Source organism: Anolis sagrei, chromosome X (genome assembly GCF_037176765.1).
Source record: "Anolis sagrei isolate rAnoSag1 chromosome X, rAnoSag1.mat, whole genome shotgun sequence".
NCBI lineage: Eukaryota > Metazoa > Chordata > Lepidosauria > Squamata > Dactyloidae > Anolis > Anolis sagrei.
The window spans coordinates 56,313,175-56,332,032 of record NC_090034.1 but is presented as its reverse complement, the minus strand read 5'-3'; the positions used below and the strand labels follow the sequence as shown (position 1 = coordinate 56,332,032).

At 44.5% G+C, this 18,858-nt stretch overlaps 1 protein-coding gene across 1 annotated transcript in view; it reads right to left on the bottom strand.

Annotated features, from left to right (window-relative positions):
• Window positions 1-1,246: 1,246 nt before the first annotated feature.
• The window catches only part of HDGFL2 (HDGF like 2), a 32,587-nt gene continuing 14,975 nt past the window's right edge, over window positions 1,247-18,858 (bottom strand). The window contains exons 6-16 of the mRNA XM_060784938.2: window positions 18,360-18,431; window positions 15,585-15,744; window positions 15,380-15,458; window positions 14,253-14,541; window positions 11,888-11,985; window positions 9,212-9,282; window positions 9,019-9,089; window positions 6,642-6,743; window positions 3,169-3,379; window positions 2,047-2,170; window positions 1,247-1,717 (exon numbers count right to left, since the gene is read on the bottom strand). Of these exons, the coding sequence (XP_060640921.2) occupies window positions 1,627-1,717; window positions 2,047-2,170; window positions 3,169-3,379; window positions 6,642-6,743; window positions 9,019-9,089; window positions 9,212-9,282; window positions 11,888-11,985; window positions 14,253-14,541; window positions 15,380-15,458; window positions 15,585-15,744; window positions 18,360-18,431 (1,368 nt within the window). The 3' untranslated portion in view covers window positions 1,247-1,626. The remainder of the gene's footprint in view (window positions 1,718-2,046; window positions 2,171-3,168; window positions 3,380-6,641; window positions 6,744-9,018; window positions 9,090-9,211; window positions 9,283-11,887; window positions 11,986-14,252; window positions 14,542-15,379; window positions 15,459-15,584; window positions 15,745-18,359; window positions 18,432-18,858) is intronic.

Genomic DNA, 18,858 nt, shown 5'->3' with positions numbered 1-18,858 from the left:
GTCGGTTGGTGCGAGGTCAGGTGAATAAGGGGGATGTGGTCGACTTGCAAAGCCATTGGAGCAGGCTTCTTCCATTTGGGCAACAGGTGAGGAGTGAATTGGTGCATTGTTTTGCAGAAGGTGGAAACCTTTGGTGAGCATGCCACGTCGGTCTCTTGGTTTGGATGGCCTCCCGCAATGTCCGCAGCAGTGAAGTCTAGTCTGCCCCAGTGATCATAGTACCTTTTGTTGGGATATCCATCCATCCTACTCCGTGCTGGTCCCATAATCCTGTGAGCATGACCTTGCCTGCCAAGAGTTGGGCACGTACCTTCTTTGGAGGCGATGAGTCAGGATGTTTCCATTGCATCAACTGGACTTGAGTCCTGGGATCATCGTGATGGACCCGGCTTTCCTCCTATGTGATCAGTCTGTTGAAAAAGTCCTGGTTTCCATGGCATGTCATTGTCAAGAGAGCCTGAGAGCATTCAACTTGTTCCTGCTTCTGGAAAGGTGTCTGCAGCTGGTGGGACCAACGAGCGGATACCTCCTTGGTCTTGGGTGATTTTTTTCCAGACCTCATACTCATCTTGACATTTTGGGCCAGGTGGCGAATGGTTACCTGGTGATTTTTCAAAATGGTGACCTCCACATGTTGGGTGGTGTATTCATAATAGCAGAGTGGGGTCGCCTTGGAACTGGAGCTGTTTGCACTGAAATCCAGCCACACTGGAATTGACAATACTAGCTCTTGACTCCATCATTTGATGGGGAATCATTCCCATAAACCTCTTTCATCTCATCGAACGTCTCCTTTGATGTGCGGGCTTTCAAGGAAAGGAACTTGAGGACTGCTCTGTATTCCACTGAGTCCATTCACAAACCTCATGCCACTTCAGCATCTGTAATATCAAGACAGTTACCAGTTCTGAGTTGTAAATTGGCACGTCACCTATAGAGACTTATATTATTACACACGTGCAGTTCCAGAGTCCTGTGATAAATAGAAGTGGGTCAGGGCAAATCTTTAATGAGCACCCCTCGTACCTCTATCATGTACCTCTATCTATGTCTTGTCAGTGTGTAACAGCATTGAATGTTTGCCACATATGTATGTTCTGTGATCCACCCTGAGTCCCCTTTCGGGGTAAGAAGGGAGGAATATAAGTACTGTAAATAAATAAATGAGGCCTTTCTCAATTCGTTTGTAAACCTAAAATGCCTTTCCGCTTCTCTCCTTCCCAAGGAAAGGAAACAAAAGCCAACAAAAAACAAAAGTCTTTTTTTTTCATTAAAAAAACAAAAACCAACCCTTTATATATTCATTTCATGTCTGTCTGAAATCACAATGGGGAGAGAAGGCAAGAGGGGAGGAAGACGGGAGGGAAGAAAAGAAAGAAAAGAAGAAACGGGACCAATACAAACCAACAACGGGTCGCTCCAGGAAGCGAGAAGAGAACTGGGAAAAGGAAGGAAGGAGGGACGGATGGCAGGGAAAGGAGGGAACGAGAGAAAAAGAGAGAGAGAGCAAGGATGGAGGGGCATGTGACCTAGAATGTCATCTACTGTGTGGCTTGGGAAAGTTTCGATCCGGGTGCCACCGTCACTGCCATTGCCACCTTCCTCTTGCTTTTGTCCCGCCGGGCCTCAGCTCTCGTCGTCCTCGTCTGCGGAGTCCGACTCGGCTTCCGGGATCCGCTCCCGTTCTGCCCCTTCCGTCTTGGGATAGTCCCGCACTCTGTGAAAGAGATAGGGAGAGATAAGAGAGGGATCTTTCGTTGTGAGGTGGTACGAGCCATCCCTGAGTTCCAAACATCCGACTTACAAACAACTCACAGTTAAGACAAAGGCATGCAAATGAAGAAGGGTAAAGTGTTTTAACAGAAACCAAGTCACAAGAACAAACCCTTTTGGGCAGAAGGGGGTTGGACTGGATGGTCTTTGGGAGCCCCTTCAAACTCTAGGATTCTACGGATGCTAGTTAACACTTTACCCCAGCAGCCTTTAAGCTCAGATTCACGTTTCCTTTTCCCGGCTAACCATTACAGACCAAGTTCAAGTCCTTACTCGTTGTGGGTGTTTTCAGGAGACTTGGCATCTCCGGAAGTCCAGTTGTCGCCTCGGTCCTGGTTCTCCACTTTGCCCTCTGTTTTCTGGGCTGCCGATTCACCATTCACGGGGGCTGGGAGGTCTGCAGCAGAAAGAGGAACAAGGAAATGAAGCGATCCAACTTCCTGTTGGCACAATAGGTCAAAGATCGGAAAGTGTGGGACAGAACTTTCCAAACTTTGCATGCCAGTGAGATATTTTTTAGGCTGGCATCCTTTCGCAACATGGACATTCCGTTTTACGAGTAAGCTGGGGGTTCAACCGAGTCCTTAAAAGAGTTTCATACAATATTTATATAAGTTACATATAATCTTTACTGCTTAAATCAGGTTTGGACATGTCTACCTTACACTTTTTATGTTGATTCTTTCAAAGTTCCCTCTATAGCCGCTTTACACGTACCCATTTTAGTGGCAATTACTTAAACTTAGTGAACACATTCTGCAAATTATACACGTCATCACAGGATCTACACTTGAACAGCACAGCACCAGCACTCCACTTCTGTAAGGACTAAAACTCTTTGGAAGTTTTTCAACTGAGGCTGGTTGGGAGGGCTTTGTCTTCCTGCCTGACTGAAGGAGGCTGAACTAGATGCCCTTTGGAGGTCTTATCCAGTGGAGTGAAGGTTACCGAACCAAGGCTGAATGGCCATCTGTTGGGAGGGCTTTGACTGTACCATCCTACCTGGCTGTAGGAGGTTGAACTGGATGCAGGGTCTCTTCCAGTGGAGTGACAGTAATTGAACTGAGGCTGGATGGCTATCTGTTGGTAGGGCTTTGACTGTACCTTCCTACTTGGCTGAAGGGGGCTGGACTTTGGGGGTCTCTTTCAGTGGAGTGACGGTTACTGAACATCTGTTGGGAGAGCTCTGACTGTGCCTTCCTGCCTGGCTGAAAGGGGTTGGACTGAATGCCCTCTAGGGGTCTCTTCCAGTGCAGGTGGAGAGGGAACCCTTTTAATGCGAGACACCTGTGGACTGGTGGTGACACACTAATGTGTCCTGACACACAGTTTGGAAAGCTCTGCTCTAGGGGTATAGATATATAGATCCAGGGCAGAGCGCTCTCCCTGTCGTACCAGCGTCTGCCTCGTCTCCCCTCTCGTCCGGCCGCTCTCCTTCAGGCGGCTTCTCCTGGACTTTATCTCCTTCTCCTATCTCCTTCTCCGGCTCCAGCCGGCCGGCTTTCGGGGTGGCGCCTGCCTTGGGGCCGAGGACCCGGGACTTCAGGCAGGTGTACACCTCGGCCGCCTTCTCCATCACATCTTTGTTGGCTTTGTAACGCCGGATCTAAAGACGGAAACGAAAGAGACAGCTGTGGAATACTCAGCCTCCTGGATTTCGAAACAAGCAAGAAACCCTAGTCTCGGCATTGACACTAGAGTCTGTTGCATTTGGAAGATAACCTTACAGCAGAGAAAGGAGTTTGGGATTGTAGTTCCATACTGGGAGCATAGCCATCATTTGGTTTCTGGACTAGAAGATACTCCAGGAAGGACCACACAATTAACCGGGAAATAACACTCTGAAACCAGGAGCAGAGTTTTTCCATAGTGTAACATTATTATAATTTATATTTAATTATGTATTATTAATATTATTATTTTATCATTCAAGACGTCCGTCACGTGTTACAGTTGGACGCACTAAATGTGCCCGCTTGGCTGGTGATCTGAACTGGGGCTTATTTTTTGGTGGTAGGGCTTCTTGAAAAATCAAGCTAGGGCTTATTCTCTGGATTGGTCTCGTTTCCAGAAAAAACCATACTGTATTTTCACGGTTGGAGGACAAAGAGACCATGAAGCTGGAAATGGAAAGGCATCAGAAGTTACAACCTGAATTAAACAAGGTCCTTTCCTATGGGGGGCGGGGGTAGAGAGAGTTGGGGGTGCCAATGTGGATTGCCATGGGATCACAGAGGGTTAAACCGCCAGCTGCAGAAAATCTTGTCAGAAATATTAATATTAACTAGATATTTTTGATTACAAAAGAGTGAGTCAAGCACTGTTAGAGTCAGGGGGCCAAAGCTAGTGTCGTCCTGAGGAGAGTGAGTAGGCCGAAGCCTATTAGAGTAATTGGGCCAAAGCTAGTGTCATCCTGAGGAGAATGAGTAGGCTGACGTCTGTTAAGAGTCAGTGAGCCAAAGCTAGTGTCATCCTGAGGAGTGTGAGGCAAACCTCTGTGTGAGAGAAGTCTCATATGAGAAAGCTCCAGTGTAAAGGCTGCTGCGTGTAAAGCTACTATATATTTGTTTATTTATGTTATGGAAACCTAGTTCTTGTTCTGGGGACAATAGTGTCACCGTATTATTTTACTACAAAGAAAAGCCTCCTATGGAAGAGATAACATGGCTTTGTGTGTTTGTGTTCTTTTTATCACTTTGGGCTACAGGTGCTGGGTCAGTTTCTATGCTGTACATTTATGAGGAGGGTCTTTGGTTAAGAAGCCCACTCGCCCAACAAATCTTGCCGACCGGAAGGTTGGTAGTTCAAAGCCACGGGAGGGGTGAGCTCCCACCATTAGCCCTAACTTCTGCCTACCTAGCAGTTTGAAAACAATGTGAGTAGATCAATAGGTACTGCTTTGTCAGGGAGGTAAAAGGCACCCATACAGACATGCTGGCAATTCGATCAGGAAGGCGCCCACGGACAACAGGCTCTTCGACATGGAAAATGGAACAAGAGTACCTCCCCATGGCTGAAGTCGAGCACAACCTCCAGATGCCAGAGAAGAAAAGGGGGAAGCCTTTGCCTCTGTCTGTGTACTGTCTGCCTTTGTTGTAAATTGTTGTTAATTGTATAATGGAATTTAATGTTTGCCATATATATATTCTATAATCCGCTCTGAGTCCCCTTGGGGAGATAGAGCAGAATATAAACAAAGTATATTATCATCACCATCACCATCACCGTCTTCAATTTGGGGCACCCTGTCGGTCCCTAGAAAAGCTCTGTTGGGACATGAGGGGAGCATGTATGCCTCTAAACAGACAAGTGAATAATAATAATAATAATAATAATAATAATAATAATAATAATAATACATGACACAGTCCTAGACGCTTGGGAAGTATTCGACTAGTGATTTTGTGATACAAAATCCAGCATATAGATCTCGTTTGCTGTGACATTCTGTGCTTTTGTGTAAATAATAATAGATTCATTGGAACTTGTGCCACAAATACCATCTGCCTGCAACAAAGAGCTGGTGGGATCACAAGCCTGAAAAAGTTACAGAAAATGAACACGTCAAACTACTCTGGGACTTCCAAATTCAGACTGACAGAATTTTGGAGCACAATACTCCTGACCTCACGATCATGATAAAAAACAAAGTATGGATTGTCGATGTTGCAATCCCAGGTGACAGCAGGATTAATGAGAAACAACTGGAAAAGACAACACCATATGAGGATTTAAACATCGAACTGCAAAGACTCTGGCACAAGCCAGTCAAGGTGGTCCCAGTGGTGATCGGCACACAGGGTGCAGTGCCTAAAGACCTTGCCTGCACTTAAACACAATCGGTGCTGACAAGATTACCATCTGCCAGCTGCAGAAGGCCACCTTACTGGGTTCTGCACGCATTATTCGCCGATACATCACACAGTCCTCTAGACACTTGGGAAGTGTCCGACGTGTGATCCAATACAACAGCCAGCAGAGTGTCTGCTGTGGACTCATCTTGTTGTGTTTCAAATAATAATAATAATAATAATAATAATAATAATAATAATAATAAATTATTGATAATTCAGCCGTTATCAAGACCTCAAAATCGAACTGCAAAGGCTCTGGCATAAACCAGTACAGGTGGTCCCAGTGGTCATTGGCACACTGGGTGCTGTGCCAAAAGACCTCAGCCGGCATTTGTAAACAATAAACATTGACAAAATCATGATCTGTCAATTGCAAAAGGCCACCTTACTTGGATCTGCGTGCATCATTTGAAAATACATCACATCATATTATGTATATACATAATATATACATCACACAGTCCTAGACACTTGGGAAGTGTTCGACTTGTGATTTTGTGATACGAAATCCAGCATATATATCTCGTTTGCTGTGACATAATGTGTTTTTGTGTCAGTAAAATAATAATAGATTTATTTATATCCTGCCACCAACTCCTGGAATGGACTCAGAACAGCTTACAAAAGCATATAATAGTGCCACAAAGACATATAAAATACAAGTAAAATACATCAACATTTACAACAAGAATATCAATGAACATAAAACGAATGAACATGAAACAACTTACAAAAATTCCAGTTCAATTTAAGTAAAATACTCAGTAAAACACAGCAAAATGGGCAGTACCAAATTTCAAGTAGACATAAAGTGTCAGAGTCATATCAATTTGTTTGGTCGTCTAATTTAACTAATGTTTTCACCATTTTCAAAGCCTTGCTTTAAAAACTATGTTTTCAATTCCCTCCAAAAACACTGGAGTGTTGGGGCTTTCCTAATTTCCCTAGGAAGGGCATTCTAAAGCCTATATGACTATAGAGAACAAAAAAGTAGGGCAAGGATCATCAGGGTACCTTCTTCAATGTGGCCACGACATCCGTGTGCTTCTGGAGGATTTGAGAGGTGACCTGCAAACTGCCGAGTTCTTCCAATGCGCTCAGGCAACGCTTGATGTCCTATAGGAGACAGAAAGAAGGGCAATGACAGAAAAGGAGGAGGAGGATGGGGACACATCGATATATATCTAGATTGGATTACTGTAATGCGCTCTACGCAGGGCTGCCCTTGAAAATGGCTCGGAAATTCCAACTGGTCCAACGGACAGCAGCCAGGATGTTAACCGGGGCTCATTACAGAGAGAGGTCAACCCTTCTGTTCAAGGAGCTTCACTGGCTGCCGTTTATTTTCCGAGCTCAATTTAAGGTGCAGGTGCTTACCTACAAAGCCCTGAATGGTTTGGGACCACCCTACCTGTGTGACCGCATCTCCGTATACGAACCCACGCGTTCACTTCGGTCCTCTGGAGAGGCCCTGCTCGTGATCCCGCCTGCGTCGCAAACGCGCTTGGTAGGGACTCGAGACAGGGCCTTTACTGTGGTGGCCCCCCGACTCTGGAATGCCCTCCCAAAAGATCTTAGACAGGCCCCTACACTGGCAGTCTTCAGAAAGAACTTGAAGACCTGGCTGTTCCGATGTGCCTTCTCAAGTTAGGAACCTCCAATACCAAGTCCTAGAAGCACTTTAGTAGAACTAAGATACTGCACACCGCACATTACACTTACTTATAATCCTACATACCTCCTGCCACATCAGCACTTTTAATCTTGTACCCATTACTCTGGCCCGGCCCAGTTTTATAGTGTCTCGATGTATTGTTTATTGTTGTTGTTTATTCTGCTTAACTGTTTTTAATTTGCTTTGGTATTGTATTGTTGTATTGTGTTTTGAGGCCTTGGCCTATGTAAGCCGCATCGAGTCCTTTGGGAGATGCTAGCGGGGTACAAATAAAGTTATAATAATAATAGTAATATTTATATATAAGCCATCTTGACTTGAGTCTAATGTGCCATCAAGTCTAATGTGCACCTCCGCAGTGACGCAATGGGTTAAACTCTTGTTCTGCTGAACTGCTGACCTGAAGGTTGGCAGTTCGAATCTATGAGACGGGGCGAGCTCCTGTCTGTCAGCTCCAGTTCCAGAAGCCAGACCTTGAAACTGCAAGGCCATTAAATGCTAATCAAGGTGTCCAATTGCAACATTCACAATTACTTCAAACAGACAAGAGTTCTTTCTCCAACCCTGGGCATTCCACAGATATATAAACCCCACTTTCCTAGTTTCCAACAGACCTCCCAACCTCTGAGGATGCCTGCTAAAGATGCAAGCGAAACGTCAGGAGAGAATGTTTCTGGAACATGGCTATACAGCCCGGAAAACTCACAACCCAGAGCAAATCCTTTCCACCCCATTCTTGCTCTCCCCCAAAAACAGAGGGAGGAGGGAAGAAAATTTCGAAAAGGGAAAGGAAAATAGTTACAATGATTTACAACAAATTATTATCATGGTTAACAGAAAAATAACAGGTCAGGTCTTGTATGATTAAATGGGCGGAAAACTTAAGGAGACCAATTCAATTTAGGGAGTGGGAACAAATGTGGAACAAAAAGTTAAAATACACGTATGCTATGGACTTGAAGGGGAGCTGGTTTAAAATGTTCCACAGATGGTACATCACCCCCAAAAAATTAAGCCATATGTATAAAAATACATCAGATAAGTGTTGGAAGTGTTGTGAAGAAGTCGGTACATTCTACCACATGTGGTGGACCTGTAAGGAAACAACTAAATATTGGTCTTTAATCCATGAGGAAACACAAAAAATCTTAAACAAAAAGTTTAAGAAAAAATCAGAATATTATTTGTTAGGCTTCACTGACTTGGAATTACAATTGAATGAAAATGAAGATAAGTTATTGACATTTATGATAATAGCGGCTAGAATCATTTTTGCAAAATCTTGGAAAAAAGAACAAATCCCCACGGTGGATGAGTGGGTGGATAAGGTAAAAGAAATAAGAGACATGGGCGAGTTAACTTTTTTGCTAAAGAAAAAATATCGGGAAATCTATAAAAAAGACAGATTGGGCTCTTTTTTATGACTATGAAACGAAAAGAGAAGAGAGAGAAACAAAGAAGAGGTAAATGAATAGTGAAATAAAAGATAAATAGATCCTGAGATTGGAATGGAAGTCATTTTATTTTATTTATTTATTGGCTTTTTGTATTTTTTTTCCTTAGGTTGTTGTTTTGTTGAACTATTGAGTGTATTTCCTACTTTTCTATCTTCTTCTTAAATATTCCCCCTATTCCCATGTATTTATGTTTCAAACTGTTTAATAAAAATCTATTTTAAAACAAAGATTACAAAAACCAATGTAAAAACAATCTTACTGGGTTATCGACTTTGAGGGCAAACTTGATCTCGCTGTGCAGCTTCTGGAGCTTCTCCTCGATTGTCGGTTCTGCGAATCATGTTTTAAACAAGAAATATTTGCAGAAAGCATATATTTACACCTTCTACCCCATCCACAACACAACCCATATTTCCCTTTTCTTCCTATCCGGTTTCGGCCACCATGTTTACCTTTCTTCTTCTCCACTCTCCTTTCTGGGATTGGCTCCGGTTTTTTCCTGCCTCGTTCCGCTTTCACAGCTCTATGGAGAGGAAACAACTGGTTACGGGGCTGGGCTTTAGCAGAGTGGGTTAACTGCCAGCTGCAGAATATCTTGCCAATCGAAAGGTTGACAGTTCAAGCCCGGGTCGGGGTGAGTTCCCGACCATTAACCTAGCTTCAGCTCACCTAGAAGATTGAAAAACAGCAATGTGAGTAGATAAATAGGTACCACTTTAAATGGGGAGGTGATAAAAGGCACCCATATGCACAAATCAACTGGGACGTCGTTTACGGATGACAAAAAGCTCCTCAGCATGGAAGATGGAATGACAGCACCTCCGCATGGCTCGAGTTGAGCACAGCCTCCAGATGCCGGAGATGGAAAAAGGAAAAAGCCTATGCCTGTGTTTATGTATTGTCTGTCCTTGTCAATTGTATAACACCATTGAATGTTTGCAATGAATGTTTTCCATAATATGCCTGAGTATATAAAGTATAATAAAGTATATTATTTATATTTATAGCATATTGATGGGAAAATTGACAGCAACGGGTTGAACATTCCTCACCCAGAATGCTTAGGGCCAGAATGGATCTGGGCCAAACATGGCACACAGACCTATCGTAACCACCTGAAAATACTGGTGGGGCTTAGGGCAAGAATGACCCTGGATGACGTGAGTTGTAGTCCATTCACATCCAGAGAGCACTGTGACTCCCACCAATGATGGATTGGGGCCAGTCCCGGCAAACGCACCCACAACTATAATAAAATAGTGACTGAGTTTGTAGTTTACCCATATCATTATGCATTTTCTAAAAGGGCCATTCATGGCATCCAAAATAAATGTATAATGTCACAAATACCACCTCAATTGCTTCATAGGAAATCTGCTACAAAACAGGGAGTTTTTTTTTTTGTTGAGTTCCAGGGTCAGAGAAGCAAATGGCGAAAAAGGAATGGCCTGCCTCAGGGGAGCGGGCTTGCCCCATCAATGTTTAACAGTTACACAAATGACCAGCCACTGCCAGAAGAGACAGAGTGTTTAATCTATGCTGACGATCGTGCAATCACTGCTCAAGCAGGGAGCTTTCAAATGGCTGAACAGAAGCTCTCCGAAGCTTTAGGTGCTCTTACTGCCTATTACAAGGAAAACCAGCTGATTCCAAATCCATCTAAACCCAGATTTGTGCTTTTCATCTTAAGAACAGGCAAGCATCACGAGCTCTGAGGATGATCTGGGAAGGAATCCCACTGGAGCATTGCAGCACACCCAAATACCTGGGAGTTACTCTGGACCGTGCTCACATGAAAGTTGACTGGCACAACCTGGAGGTTAAAACCAGACACAGTGAAGACATGGCCTTGTGCTTGGCTACCCTGCTGCTGTGTATGCATGCCCAGTGTGGAACACATCTCACCACGTTAAAACAATGGATGTGGCTCTTAATGAGAACTGCTGCATTATCACAGGACGCCTACGCCCTACACTGCTGGAGAAATTACACTGTGTGGCCGGTATTGCACCACCTGACATCTGTCGAGAACTAGGAGTCAGTAATGAAAGGATCAAGGCATTGACACCTCCAGCCCATCCTCTATTCGGATATCAGCCAACACCTTAAATCAAGAAATAGCTTCCTAAGACCTACAGGGATACTCAAAGCAACACCACAGCAAGCAAGAGTCTAAAAGTGGCAGGCGGAAACCCGGAACCTCAATCAGTGGCTGAGACCAGATGATAAACTCACTCCTGGGCAGACAGAAGTCTGGGCAACCTGGAAGGCACTGAACAGACTGATCTCTGGCACCATGAGATGCAGAGCCAACCTTAAGAAATGGGCTACAAAGTGGAGTCCATGACATGCGAGTCTGGAGAAGAGCAAACCACAGATCACTTACTAAAATGCAGCCTGAGCCCTGCCACATGCACAATGAAGGACCTTCTCACAGCAACACCAGAGGCGTAATCCCAAGTTTTTTTTTACTTTGTTTGTGTTTTTTCTATACATTATTATTATTATTATTATTATTATTATTATTAATAATAATCTTTATTTAATACCACGTCACCATCCCCACAATGGGGACTAGGGGCGGCTTACATGAGGTCAAGCCCAACAGTATATTACAATAAGGTAAAACCAAAACACAATAACAACACAGTAAAATACATGCAACATATGAGTACAAAGACGATAAAGCAAAATCATACACAGTAAAATAAAATAACATAACATAACAATGAACGGGCCGCATGTGCAAGATAAAAACTAAGATACTAAAAATACTAAAATCAGGTTGAGATAGGGATGGATTTACATTATATCCATTACATCCATTACATTACATTACAACTACATTCTCAATAATAAATAAATAAAAGCATCCAAATCCAACCAATGACTTCTTTCAATGTTTATCTTTATAAAACAGTGCACTTTGGACTGTGGGCATGTTACACAATAAGAAATCTTGGTGATGGGATCAAAGTCCCCTAAGGTGATGTTTAGCTGCAATATTTTAATAATGTTGTGCAATAAAACCAAGCTGGTGTCTGTATGTTGAACCATGGGCAGCTCTCTCAGACCATTTTGTATGATTTTGGGGGCTTATCTGTATCAATCTATCGTCGTTTTCTCACCTGTTCCGCGGCTTCTCCTCTCCTTGGCCCTTCTTCTCCTTCTGACTTTGTTTTCTGGAGGCTTCGGACGGGGGATGTTTCTTCGGAGGCTTTTTCACCTGGAAAGAGAGAGGAACAAAACTCACCAAGAGAGACATCGCAGACTCTATCCAGTGGTTCCCAACTTTTGGGCCTCCAGGTATTTTGGCCTTTAACTCCCAGAAATCCCAGCCAGCTTGCCAGCTGTTAGGAAGTGTGAGAGCTGAAGCCTAAAACTCCTGGAGGCCCAAAGGTTGGGAACCACTGCACAGACAGTGAAAACATCCCTGCGGCTATACTCTCTGCATATAGAGCTTGCATTCGCAGAGCATCTGTTGTACTGGAAACTTTGTCTCACGACTCAATCAAACAGCTATCGCTCTATAGCTGCTGGGAATGTGAAAAGCCACACACAGAAACATTGAATTTTTTTCCTTAATGCTTCTATAGCAGTGTTTCTCAACCTGGGGGTCAGGACCCCTGAAGGGGTCGCGAGGGGGTGTCAGAGGGGTCACCAAAGACCATCAGAAAAGAGTATTTTCTGTTGGTCATGGGGGTTCTGTGTGGGAAGTTTGGCCCAATTCAATCATTGGTAGGGTTCAGAATGCTCTTTGATGCTAGGTGAACTATAAATCCCAGTAACTACAACTCCCAAATGTCAAGGTCTGTTCCCCCCAAACTCCACCAGTGTTCTCATTTGGGCATACTGAGAATTCGTGCCGAGTTTGGTCCAGATCTATCATTGTTTGAGTCCACAGTGCTCTCTGGATGTAGGTGAACTACAACTCCAAAACTCAAGGTCCATGCCCACCAAACCCTTCCAGTATTTTCTGTTGGTCATGGGAGTTCTGTGTGCCAAGTTTGGTTCAATTCCATCATTAGTGGAGTTCAGAATGCTCTTTGATTGTAGGTGAACTATAAATCCCAGCAACTACAACTCCCACGGGATAAAATCAATCCCCTCCAACAACCCCACCAGTATTCAAATTTCGATGTATTGGGTATTTGCGCCAAATCTGGTCCAGTGAATGAACGTACATCCTGCATACCAGATATTTACATTATGATTCACAACAGCAGCAAAATGACAGTTATGAAGTAGCAACAAAAATAATTGTGTATTAAGTGTATTAAGGGGTCATGACATTAGGAAGGTTGAGAACCACTGTTCTATAGGAATCTCTAGCTCTTCCAGCACAATTGCAATAGATGGCCATCAGTCGGAGAAAGTGCATTTCCTGCATGAAGACAGAAGGGGGTTGGGACTGGATGGCCCTTTGGGGGTCCCTTGCAGCTCTAGAATTCTATGATCCCATTTCTCCATGAAGCTGCTAATGTCTATGAGGCCAGATGGCCATCTGTTGGTGGGGATTGGATCATATCTTCCTTTAGGGCCAAATGGGGATGGCCTTTAGGGTCCCTTCTAGCTCTAGGATCCTATAGTCCAGTGGTTCTCAACTTAGGGTCTCCAGATGTTTTTGGCCTTCAACTCCCAGAAATCCTAAGAGGTGCTAAACTGGCTGGGATTTCTGGGAATTGTGGGCCAAAAACATCTGGGGACCCCAGGTTGAGAACCACTGCTATAGTCCCAAGTTCTCCGTGAATCTGCAAATGAATATAAGGCCGGGCTTTAGCACAGCAGGTTAACCGCCAGCTGTAGTAAATCTTGCCAATTGAAAGGCTGATAGTTTGAAGCCTGGGTTGGGGTGAGCTCCTGGCCTTTAGCCCTGCTTCTGCCTACCTAATAGCCCCAAAACAGCAGGTGAGTAGATAAATAGGTACCACTTTAAAGCACTGAGGTATTTAAGGCACCCATAAGGAAATGCCAGAAAATGCAATTCGATCAAGGAGGAAGTTTATGAACAACGCTCTTTGTCAGGGAAGAGGGTGCAACAACAACCCCCTGTGGCCGGAACCGAAGACAGTCTCAAAGATGCTGAAGATGGGAAAGCCTATATATACCTCTACCTATATACAGTTGTCTGTCTTGTCAGTGTATTGAGTCAGCTACGGGCTGAGAAAGGTGGTTTACAAATACAGTAAATAAATAAATTGAATGTTTGCTGCATATGTGTTCTGTGATCCGCTTTGAGTTCCCTTTGGGGTGAGAAAAGCAGAATATAAATACTGTAAATAGATAAATAATAATTAAATGAGGCTGGGCACCCATCTGTCAGGAGGGCTTTGATGGTGTCTTCCTGTCTGGAAGAATAATGTGGATGGTCCTTGGGGGTCTCTCCCAACTCCACGATTCTAAGGTCACACACAAAAACAAATGACACAAAACCAGCAGGAAGCACAACACCACCCCGATGAATGAACGAACGAGCAAGGCCTTCGTGCCCACCTCTTTCTCTGCTTCTGAGTCGGAGGAGGAGGGGGGAGGAGGCACCTTGGCCGGCCGGCCCCTCTTAGCCTTGCGGGGGGCTTCGGCCTCCACGCTACTGGCCTCGCTGCCCGAGCGCTCAGCCTCCCCTTTCTCGGCTTTCTCCTTCCGCCGCTCCTTCTCCTCCCGCTCCTGCTCCCGCAACCGGCGCAGCTCCTCCTCCTGCTCCCGCTTCCGCTTCTCCTCCAACTCCCGACGGCGCTCCTCGTCACGCCGCTTCCACTCACTGATCCGGTCCACATCGCTGTCACTGCGTGGAAGGAAAGAAAAAAGTGCTGGCTCCAGAGAAAGAGGGCCATCTCTCAGGAGAGATCAAAGTGTGTCCTCCTGCCTGGCAGAATAGGGGTGGACCGGATGGCCTTTGGGGTCCCTTCCAACTAGGAATCTTAGAATCTAAAGCCATTGGGATGGCCACCTGTTGGGAAGGTTTTAATTGTGACTTCCTGTCTGGCAGAATGAGGTCTGACTGGATGGCCTTTGCAGTGTAGCCCAACTCTACAGGTCTTTGAATCTATTGCCCTATTTCTCCATGAACCTGCTAATGTCTATGAGGTTGGATGGCCATTGGTTGGGAGGGCTTGGATGGTGTCTCCCTGCCTGGCAGGAGGAGGTTGGACTGGATGGTCATTGTGGTCTCTTCCAACTCTAGGACTCTTATTAATTACTCTATTATTTATTTACTCTCTGTATACCCCACCTTTCTCCCCAAAGGGAATCAAGACAACTAATAAAAATAACAACAACAATAATAATAAGCAGAGTCCAGGTGGCTGTCTGTCAGGAGTCTTTTGATCGTGTCTTTCTTAATGGCAGAAAGAGGTTGGGTGGGATGTTCTTTGGGGTCTCTTCCAACTCTAGGATTCTATGGCTCCCATAAGAAGCATTATGGTCATCTGTCGGGAGGGTTTTAACAGTATCTTTCTGTATGTCAGAAGGGGGTTGGACTGGATGGCCCTTGAGCTCTCTTCTGACTCTAGGATTTGATAAGTGCCCCTCCTCTCGGCAAGGGCCGCCCCATTGTTTGTGTCCGTCCAGCTGCAAAGAAGGACCAGGTCGGCCATGACACGCCGGGCCCCTTTGCCTCTCACCTGTCACTGCTGGAGCTGCTGGGAAGCCGCTCTACCTTTGGTTTCCTCCCACGGGGCTTCGGGGGCGGCTTCTCCGCAGCTACAAGAGGAGAAGCAAAGAGAGGCTGGTACACAGGAGCTCCAACGAGGAGGAGGAGGCACCTGGGAATCCCAGCAATGCATGAGACTTAAGGCGGTTCGACATCACTCTAACTGCCACGGCTACCTGGCTTGCGTCCCCGTGAGGGTTTCTTCACTGACTCATCTGAATGGGAATCTGAGTCCGACTTGGGGCTGGGAGCCCGGGCGTTGCGTCTCTTGTCCTCCTCTTCCTCCTCTTCTTCGGAATCTGCCTTGGTGTCTGAGTCAGAGCCAGATTCGATTTTCTATCCAAAATAATAACAATAATAATCATCATATAATACATCATCACAACCCAGCAACATACAATTAGCTAAGCCCTATTTCTTGATGAACCTGCTGATATCAATGAGGCTGGGTGGCCATCTGTCAGGGAAAACTCTAGTTTTCTTTTTTTAGAGGGGAGGGGGATTCCATTTTTATTAATAACTAGCTTGGGTACCCGGCGATGCCTGGGTTATTTGAAAAAGGAATTGTTTGTTTTTGGATATTAGGTATTATCATTTAGTTAATTAGTAACACTATTTATTAGTAAAAACAGTTTTTGATTTGGTTTTTTTTATTAATGCTCCCATAAGAAAATGCAGAAGGATGTGGGTGAACTACAATTCCCAAAACCATTGGCCAATCCTCCCCAAACCAAGCCGGTATGCACAGTTGGCCATGTTGAATCTGTGTGCCAATTTTGGTCCAGACCCGACACTGGCTGGGTTCAGTGTTCTCTGGATGCAGGTGAACTACAACTCCCAAAATCAAGGTAAATTCCCACAAACCCCAGGAGTATGTTCAGTTGGTCATGGGGCTTCTCTGTGCCAAGTTTGGTCCAGGTCCATTGTCAGTGGGGTCAGTTTCTCTGTAGTTGCTGGGATTTATAGTTAACCTAGAATCACAGAGCATTCTGAACCCCACCAACGATAGAATTGGGCCAAACCTCCCACACAGAACCCCTATGTGGGCCACAGCAATGCGTGGCAAGGGACGGCTAGTAACAAAATAAAAACAATTAAACAAACAGTTAACAATAAAAAATAACACAACTCACCAAGCTTAGTTAAAACATCTATACACATAATAAATTTGAAAATATGTATGTGGCTGGGGCTTCCACTTACACAGACAGACTCCCACTTCCACAAACAGCTCTAGCTCCCACCACTCAGGAGACACCAATGGCCCTCCCTTCAACGGCACTGCAGGTTAGGTGAGCACCGTGAACATGTTAAGGGCCCTGCCAATGTCCTCCACAAACACCACCCAAGCAAAGGCTTTCATAAGGGGACAATTTCATCCTAGATTTGGTGTGTTTCCTCCACCATAGACATCCAGTGCTTCTGACTCTCTCCATTGGTGTGGAATTTGCATGACCCTGCCCACTGCATTTCCCTTAACCCTTTCCTATTCTTTTCTATGGCACACAGCAAACAGAGGAATTGATCAGCAACTGAACATACTAGAGAGTTTTGGGGAGAATTCACTAGGATTTATAGGAGTTGTAGGTCCTGGGATGTATAATCCACCTGCAATCTAAGAGCACTCTGAATTTTACCAACGACGGACCAGGAACTAACTTGGCACACAGAAGCCCCATGACCAACAAAACATACTGGAGGTCTCTGGAGGTATTTACAGGAGTTGTAGTTCACCTATATCCAGAGTGCACTATGAACCCAAACAATGATGGATCTGGACTAAACTTGGCATGCACACTCGATATGCTCACATTTGGAATACTGGTGGGTTTTGAGGGGAATTGGCTTGGACATTTTGGAGTTGTAGGTACTGGGATTTATAGTTCACCCGCAACCGACGAGCACTCGGAACTCCACCAAAGAGGGAATTGGACCAAACTTGGCACACAGAGCCCCCATGACCAGCAAAAAAATTCTGGAGGTCTTTGGGGAAAATTTCACCTTGATTTGGGGGAGTTGTAGTTCATCTACATCCAGAGTGTACAGTGAGCCCAAACACAGATGGATCTGGACCACACTTGGCACCCATACCTAATTTGCCAAAATTTGATTACTGGGGTTTTGGGGGGAACTGACCTTCCTTCCTGGGAGTTGTAGTTCACCCACAACCAGAGAAACTGTGACCTCCACTGATGATGGACCAGGACCAAACTTGACACATAAAACCCCCATGACTAACTCAACCTACTGGAGAGGTTTGAGGGGACTGACTCACCATCATAGTTGTAGTTTACCCTACAGCCAGAGAGCACACTGAACCCCCCACGATGCATCTAGAGCAAACTTTCGCAACATAAATTTTAAGTACTGATGGGAGTTTATCGGGGTTAACCTAACATGATGTGAATTGTAGTTCACCAACAAACTTATGCATTTTGTACAATTTTAAAAATTGACTTTTTCAAATAACCCGGGCAACGCTGGGGACCCAAGCTACTATAAGAAATATTGGTTAACAGAGGCCTAGTACTAGTTAAGTAAAATTGGTCTATTTGTATAGAAATATATAAAGTTTATGTAGAGAAAAAAAGAGGGGGAAGAAAGATAATGATATATAGTTTATTTTTCTACACATTAATACTAACCTACGAACTCTAGGTTTCTAATGCCTGATTTCTGCATGAATGTCTCTATGAGATTGGATGGTCATCTGTTAGGAGGGCTTGGATGGGGTCTCTTGCCTGGCAGAAGGACTGGATGGCCCTTGGAGTTCCTTGCAAATCTAGCAATCTGTGATTCTATAGCCCTATATATCTCCATGCGCCGATATTGATGAGGCTGGAAGGCCATCTGTTGGGAGGGTTTTGATTGTGCCTTCCTGCCTGGCAGAAGGGGGTTGGACTGGATGGCTTTAGAGGTCTCTTCCAACTTTAGGATTCTACAATTCTTACCTTTTTCTTCCATCTGCCAGCCGGGGCCCGCCGTTGAGCTCGCGGTGGAGTTTTTTTCTCTGGAGTGAAGTCCTATGGAAAGAGAGACACAGAATTACAAGGGATGCCTTCCCCATTGCCTTCAAACCAGAGGCTGGAAATCTCCCAAGAGAGCATATCCTGGATTCCCAAACTACATGAACGTAAGGTGCATCTGAAACATGTTTTGGATCCCCATCTTCAAGATAACTCATTATGATGCCAGGTAATACAATTATTATTATTGTTGACAGAACTAATCCAAAATCTGAAACAATCCAAAATGCAAAAACATGTCTGGTCCCAAGTGTTTCGGATACAAGAGACTCAATGTGGCTCAGATTGTAAATTAGGCTGTGTTAAAACATAAAATATATAACAATTAAAATATACTAACAAAAATAAATAATAATAATGTTTCCTAAGAAGCTGTGGTGATATAAACTACTTAGGAAACACCAGTCCTCTAAAATTGTTGTTG